The 7,711-nt window shown below is 35.0% G+C and overlaps 1 protein-coding gene across 1 annotated transcript in view; it reads right to left on the bottom strand.

The window, feature by feature from the left end:
* Positions 1-2,829: 2,829 nt before the first annotated feature.
* HTATSF1 (HIV-1 Tat specific factor 1) overlaps positions 2,830-7,711 on the bottom strand; it is a gene marked incomplete at its 5' end in the record, with an annotated part of 6,956 nt that continues 2,074 nt past the window's right edge. Inside the window, 5 exons of the mRNA XM_010281553.1 lie at positions 2,830-3,501; positions 3,758-3,895; positions 4,399-4,488; positions 5,001-5,100; positions 6,732-6,895. Of these exons, the coding sequence (XP_010279855.1) occupies positions 3,220-3,501; positions 3,758-3,895; positions 4,399-4,488; positions 5,001-5,100; positions 6,732-6,895 (774 nt within the window). The remainder of the gene's footprint in view (positions 3,502-3,757; positions 3,896-4,398; positions 4,489-5,000; positions 5,101-6,731; positions 6,896-7,711) is intronic.

Below are 7,711 nucleotides of genomic sequence, written 5' to 3'. Positions count from 1 at the left end.
CCTGCTGTTATATTTAAGTGGCTTCACATCCATTTTGCTAAGCTGTGCCAGTTAGCAGAAACAGCTATTTCTCTAGTTCAAACCTGAGCAACAATGATTATCCGCAAATTGTTTCAACCTGCTGCTAGTTATTGTTTTCCTAATATACAGAGGGAAGGAGACAACTTTTCTTAAAATTAACTTCTCACCAAAAGCCTAGGAACGAAGGAACATGCAGTATACTGGAACACTGGAATGGAACCTAAGAAAAATTAGAAACTGAGAAAAAAGTTTGATTTTGTCACTTCTAATGAGCAAGACAAGTCATTAGAAAGTGCTTTTAATTACAAATATAGTGAAAATTGCATTGGGGTTTTAACTTCTTACTAATTTATGATGCTGCTCAGAAAAAAAAAAAGTTTAAAAAGCAACTCGGCTCGTTCAGCTTCAGATTTGTTAACATTTGGTATTAAACATTACTGCTCTATACTACAAGATTTTCATAATCGTACTTCAAAATAGTAATTTTAACTTTTGTGAAAAAGTTAATTATGTTCAGATTAATTTATAAAAGTTGCCATCATTTAAAAAAGGAAAACATCAACAGAATTTGGTTTCAATGAAAATCTGCTGAAAAGAAAGTCACAGCTGCATTAACCTCTCCATAGACTATTAAATGCCTCAATAACTCGATGAATAGTTTATAAAAATATATTTTTACATTTTACTGGGGAATAGCAGAGGTAGGCAAAAGGAAAATATCAGTTTGAGTGTAATGCCGCACTTCAGAACAATGTATTTGCATGGAAAAAAACAGCTTTTATTTTTTGAAGAATCCTAGTTAATAGGAAATCCAGTAAAGCATTTGGTCTCAGTCTTTGTCGGTGCTCTACTTCAGTGTGAAGTCTAGAGGAAAAGGTGAAAAGACTAACATCACGTTTCATTTTTGAAGCAAGCCAATCAAATCTGTACATCAATTGGAGAGAGGAAGGTTACTGCACATATAATGATTCTTTAATTTTCAAAGTCTTTTTTCAAACACTAACATTAACCTTATTTTTTATATCTGATATCATGATAAGGCTTCATAGAACTGTACAGTATTTATACATCCGTCAATAGTTTCCCTATATCAGTTGCAATTCCACTGTAAAACAGGTGATTTAACTGTGTAGAGTGTTATATGACTAGACTTTCTCAAAAAAAAAAAAAGGCTAACAAAACACAATAGTCTAACAGATCTAAAGCCTGGTGTCTAGAAGCTGGAAGAAAAAAAAGGAGCACTGAAAGCAATACCCACCACAATAAATTACACTCTTTGTATGCCAAAACCTTCAGCCCTCAAAGGTCCGTGGTGCTTATTACCAATAAAAATAACTAAGGCAAAACCAATGCAACCCAGAGATGTAATCTGAATATGCCACTATGTGCAGCTACACACCAGGCAGTATTTCAGATTCCCTGAACTGTTCAAACACCTGTTTTGCTGAAACATATACTTCGCACACTTGTAAAGATGAGAAAATGGTCTTTCTTAGTTGGCTAGATTTACAGCTCTTCTTTACAATGCAACTCAAAATTGGCAATTTTTCATGCCAGCTTATAATAAGCCCTCAGTCTTTTAACCCTGAATTGTAAGTGTTGTAAGATCAGGTATTTTGTCACAAAAAAATATAATTTATAACCACAGTAGCGTGTTAACTTAGATGCTCTGGTTGGCATAGCTACCCATACATATCAATTACATATTAAAAAAACCCACAACAAAACAAACTTAAGAGTACCATACAGACTTCTGGAAAAAATAAAGATGGTAATCTCAGAGCACAAAGTTTGAAGATACCAATTTTCAGAGTATTTGGAAAGATAAGAATTAGCATCTATGGTTTCTTGCAATCCAATATGAATTAAAAAAAATTGAAAAGATCGTCCTTACAAATGTGCACTAGCGACCATCCATATGAGCAGCGTGCTATGAATTTAGCACCAACCTTTTAATTGTTTACTGCTTAAATCTGTAGTCTTCTATCCTTAGGTATTAATGTAATGGGATTCTAAATTAAGAACAACTATGCTCAAAAAGTGTCCCCAAAGTTATTTTTGAAAGCCTGCCACTTAAGATATGTAACATTAGAATGTCTTCTAAATCCTTGCTTTTGGAAATATTTCTAAGAGGGCTAGTATTTGCTTTTTCCATATAAAAGCATATTATTTGAAAGAGTATTTTCAAGTATTCTAACTTTTGCACAACAAACTGTAGTTCAAGTTGCCAAAAGCCTTTAAATTTTATGAAATATGGGAGAACCTCTCCACTCTGAAGAACACATAAGGCTAAACTCAAATGTCAAAGCGAACTCACACTCATCATCTAACCCAGTTCAACGAAAACCTTACTCTAGTATTAAAGCAAAAACTAAAACAAAGACAACACATCAATCAAAAGCCTATTTTGCATACCTACTACTTACAGACCACAAGTTTAAAGATCAGTCTTATTTCATTATGGCCTATAATGTGTGTGCTCATGCATTTCTAGTCTCCTTGACATAATTCCAGCCTCAACAGAAGATCTAAGCATCAACAGAAGATCTAAACAGAGGAAGAAAAAAATAATTTACTGAATGCTGTGATTTAATAATCTGTCTTGACTCAGTTTGCCTTAAGTTGGCTATGGCAGCCTTGTTTGTTTTCTACTTCCTCTAAGTTTGCGACTTGGTACTACTCTTATCATTTGCTACTTAATGCATAGCAACATATCCAATGCATTCACCCTATACGTATTACAGCATCTGTTCCACAAAATGATCCAAAGTACTCAGGACAAGAATCATTTTTAAGGATGAGATACTGAATTCCATGGGGTACAGGAAAATTAACAGTAAAATCCACAACCTTGTAATAGCTTTGCATTACTTAAGTTACATATAGTTACATAAACTTAAGGGTTCAAACATATTTCACACTTACATAATGAAACACTGACAAGCATAGTTAGAACAAAAGAAGTCTCATGAGTTTTACTGCATTCTTGGCAACTTGAGTTACTTTACCTGAACAGCCAATTAATATAAACTTTTAGAATCTCATTAAATACTGCTTTTAATGAAAACTTCAAAGCACACAGTTGATGACATTCTAATATGCGTATATTCATATGAACATTGTCTGCAGTCACCCTGAAGAAAGGGATAAACTCAAACATCACCCTAAAAATCATGCTTTCAGAAAGCATTAAAGATGTTATGTATCAGCTTCAACATCACTGCCTGCAAGGCTGCTGTCTGTAGACGGAGCACCATCTTCATTAATGCCCTCACCATTATTCTCCCTCTTATGGGCTTCATCATTTACATCCTTAGATGGGTCATTAACTTTTGAAGGTTGTCTGTCTTCAGGCAGTTTCACACTACTTGTTGCAGAATCTGAATCAGACGTAGGTTGCGGCTCCTTTGCATCAGGATCCTCTAAAAACGATCCCCACACCTTGAGCCTTTCTTCCCTTTCTCTTGCAGTCTCCTCCACCTATTAAAGATATGTTTATATGCATCATTACAAAGTCATACCTGTAAAAATGAGTATTTACACAGATAAAATGACACAAACATTTATATTGCAGTAGTATCTCAAGACTTCAATAGGCCCTGTTGACTGAGAACTAATGATCTGTACATCCAGTGGCTAATCCCCTAAATTGACATCTCCAACATGAGATGAAATATAATGAAAATATATTGAAATACCATGAAATATTTGATTAAACAGGACCATGAAAGGCTACCTGATAATCCGTTACACCATCCCATGTTTCAGCACTGAGCTGACGGCCACCAAACCACCTTCCATTTAGAGTTAGCTTGCACAGATCAGCTTCTGTTGCTTCTTTAAATGACACAGACGCCACGCCATCAGGGTGTCGCTGTAAGGAGAAACAACATTCATTTAATGGTTTTCCGAGTAGTGTATTTATTCCAAGATCTTTTAGATTGTCTTACAAAAAAAAAAAAATCCATCAGGATATAGCTCTGTCCTGATCATACACAATCGTGTTTGAAAAAAATCAATTTGCAACTTTACACATTTTTTCTATTGGTACACATAACAGACTTACTGAACACAGAAAACAAATGTTTTGGCTAGTTTAGCTACAAATAAATGTATCTATAGATTTTTAAACTTGTGACGTATTCAAGTTGTTGGGAAGAGTTAGATTCAGCCTTTGCACAGGTTAAAGTAGATAGATACTTAGAAATTAATTTCTAAAATAGGTAATTTTTAAATAGTGGAAGACTAGGTCAAGTTTCTATGCAATAAACACACAAAACCAAGTAAACGTTCCACTGATACTTAAAGAATCCTAAAGGTTTTGCACATTTAAACATTTCATCAATTCTGCCAACACAACCTGTAAAAAATACCTACATCAAATATGAGAACCTTCTTTACTTGACCAAACTTTTCACATTCTGTCCGGAGATCTTCTCTGATCTCATTTAGCACCAAGGGATCCTCCTGCAATGTAATCACACAGATCAGATCAGACAGAAGCACTTACTTTTCAACTTTATTTTTGCTCAGTCACCAATGGAACACATCTGCCAATCTATTAAAAGTTCCTCAATTAAGTGTTGTTATGCTGCATTTTCAAAGCCACTTGGGAGTTGGCAGACAGCCCTTATTTGAATTTAATAAATGCTACTTTATTAATAAGGCTTTTGTGCTGGCTTCCCTATTCTAAACAGAGTTAACTCTAGTCCTCTTTCCATCTCAAGAAGGAATATCGTCAGGATACATATTTTTTAAATAGGCCTTTTTCACTGTGTGTATCTTTGTCTTGCTTTTTGGAAATATTTTGGCAATTTTTTTTTAAACAGATGCTTGGCACAAGAAGAAAACCCTGTGCAAACAGTAAGTTTAATGTTGTTCTCATTTGCCTAGAATTTTGCTAAAATTCTTATAGCAGAAAGTTCAGACAATGTTAACTGTAACAGCACAATCTACAGTAGCAAACTGCATCTTCCTACCTCAAAGTCCTTTGGGTGAAACATATTCCTGATAATAACGATGCGTTCATGTCGCATTCGAGTTGCGCCATCTTTCTTCTCAGGTCTCCAATCCAGCTGTCTAATGAAATGAAGCAACAGTAAGAAGATATTGTTGCGCCTCTCTTCAGTTTCTACAAGTATTTGTTGAAAAAAAATCATTAATTTGGCATCTCTTGCAATACATCAACTAAAACATGTATTTTGACAGAAAGACTTAAGCTACTCTTCTAAAAAATGCAATCATCATCCAGTTTTGCCACTTCTACAAAGCAGCTGAGGTTTTAAGATACTTCTATGTTCACAGAGGGACTATAAATTATCTTAAGAATCATAGCACTTTCTTAAACACTGAAAAAATAATCTTAAATTCTTTCCTAATAACACCTCAGATACAGGAAACAGCTGCTACCAAGTAAAATAAAAATGTCAGTATTTTACCATTTTTTCCTAACATTTTGTAAAAAAGGAGATCCACTATTCCCTTTGGTAAAATTTAACTGCTTTTATTTAAACAAACATGCAGTAACACCTTGAGTCTTACACAGGCATTGCGCCAAGATGTATTTTGTTCCACAGCGTACAGAGCCACTGCCTCAAGCTATCAACATACTCAGGGCATATGTTCTATGACCTTGCCTTCTCACAAAAAATGTTCCTTCTGGTAGAAATGCCTACTTCATATCCTATTACAAAAAAAGGACACATTCACTTACAGTTCTAAATCTCAAAATCTTATACTGGGGGGAATCTTGTTTAAGTTCCTTCTTGTATCTGTTACTTCAGCTGAAGAAAACCTGGATTCCTAATGAAGTTAGTAGCAAGTAAATTATGTTCAAGTCAAAAGGAACACCAACTGAAGTAAGTTTATTCACACAAACTGCTGTCAAATGGAAGTTCATTATTTTCATACTTCTCTCTCCACCCTGGAGACTTCCTATAGCAAGGACTGGCAATGCATCTCTGAGGCAGATACATTTCAAGCTGCTTTTATTTTTACTTGGTAAAAAATATCGAGTAGACTTTGTTCCTTTTAACTATGGCAAAATACCTTTGCATTACTATTTAAAATGTTTAGTGGAATGCTGCTTTCATAAAAATACTAAGAGTCCTATATACCTAAACTTTTTTCTACTTTAATCCACATCATCTTGGTTCCAAAAGGCAAAAAAAAAAAAAAAATTTAAGTGACAAAAGCAATGAATCTAGGTACAAATACAGAAATAGCGTATCTTATACCAGAGAGGGAGGGGCCTGGGGACATCTGCAGAGATATTTTAATATTTGCTCCTATGGAAGTTATCTGTTCGTTGCAAAGGGCAAGAGTTAAGTATGGTACAAACAATATGTGGACAGCCAGAGTGTTATTACCTTAACAAAAGTAAGCCTAGATATGGTGACAGGGCTTGCACATTCTCACACACAGAGAAAAAAAAGCTTTTTATCTCCCCAGAGTTGTAATATTTTCTTCTATAACTGAAAGGACCTTGGTTCCCTATGTATTATTTTACTGTGTTAATCACAAAGAAGTTACCATGTCAACATTTAATTTAGTTGTTCCTTCCCTCCAAAAGTGTATCATTTAAGCTATTTCACTGTCAGGTAAGACTTCAATTTTTGCATAACTCTTAGCATTGCACTTGAAAGCAAGCAGCACCTTCCTAATAGCACTTAAAATTCAAGCAATGTTTTAGTGAAATAAAAAATACAAACTTCTGCTGCTGAGATAACTTCTTCTTGTAGTCTTTACATTTCTTCTTCTTTTTGCTTGCATCATACTCCCCCTTCAGTTGAAACTTTGCAACTTCAACATGTAATTTATAGCCTCTAATTTCTGCCTCATCCAGAAGTCTCAATGCAAGTTGAACCGATTCTCTCTATTTGAAGACAAAACAGAACACAAGCTTTAAAACACATGGCACAGTCAAATTATTCCAACAACATTTAATTAAGAATATTGTGCTAAGAATCAGTTCCTTGTCACTGAAAACCATAATGCCAGATCTCTTCCAAGCCTCTTGACACACAGTTGGCAACACTTACTTTATGAAAACCCAGTATTTCTCCACCACTGTTATAGCAGATTAATGCTCCCAAAAGCAACTGCATACATTTCATTCAAATATGTCATAAAAACTAACCTGCAATGGTGAAGCAATCTGACGAACTTAAAAGCAAGAATAATTCAGGGGGCCGATTTTCTGTAAAGCTTGTATCACTTCTACAAGAGCAGCAGACATTGAGGCGCTTAAGTAATTTTTAACGTTCTCCTAGAAGTCCTTTAGAGTGGAAACTGTCTTTATACTCGTCTACTAAACAGCTCTAACCACTAAAATTACAAAACTAGCATAGACTACAAGACAGTTGATTTAGTGCCACCTGGTGCTTCTTGCAGAATTAAAGCAGATTGCACTTGCAAGCACTAACTTTCCAAATGATTCACAAGTGAAACACATGAAGGAAATAATATTGCAGCCTAAACTTCTACAGATTAATACAGAATGCAAGAACAGTTCTGAACCTAACCAGTTCTCAACTAAAAGCTGTACATACAGCACTATAGTATGTTCCTTCCCATCTTGTTATTTCTGTATTCTTGGCCACACAGTGGCATATTTTTGAAGAAAAAGGTGAAGAGGTCCCCCATTTCACCCCATAATCACAGGCACCCAAGACAAGAACATGTAGAGACA

The sequence above is a fragment of the Phaethon lepturus genome, unplaced genomic scaffold (assembly GCF_000687285.1).
Source record: "Phaethon lepturus isolate BGI_N335 unplaced genomic scaffold, ASM68728v1 scaffold46670, whole genome shotgun sequence".
NCBI lineage: Eukaryota > Metazoa > Chordata > Aves > Phaethontiformes > Phaethontidae > Phaethon > Phaethon lepturus.
This window is presented reverse-complemented; position numbering and strand designations above follow the sequence as displayed.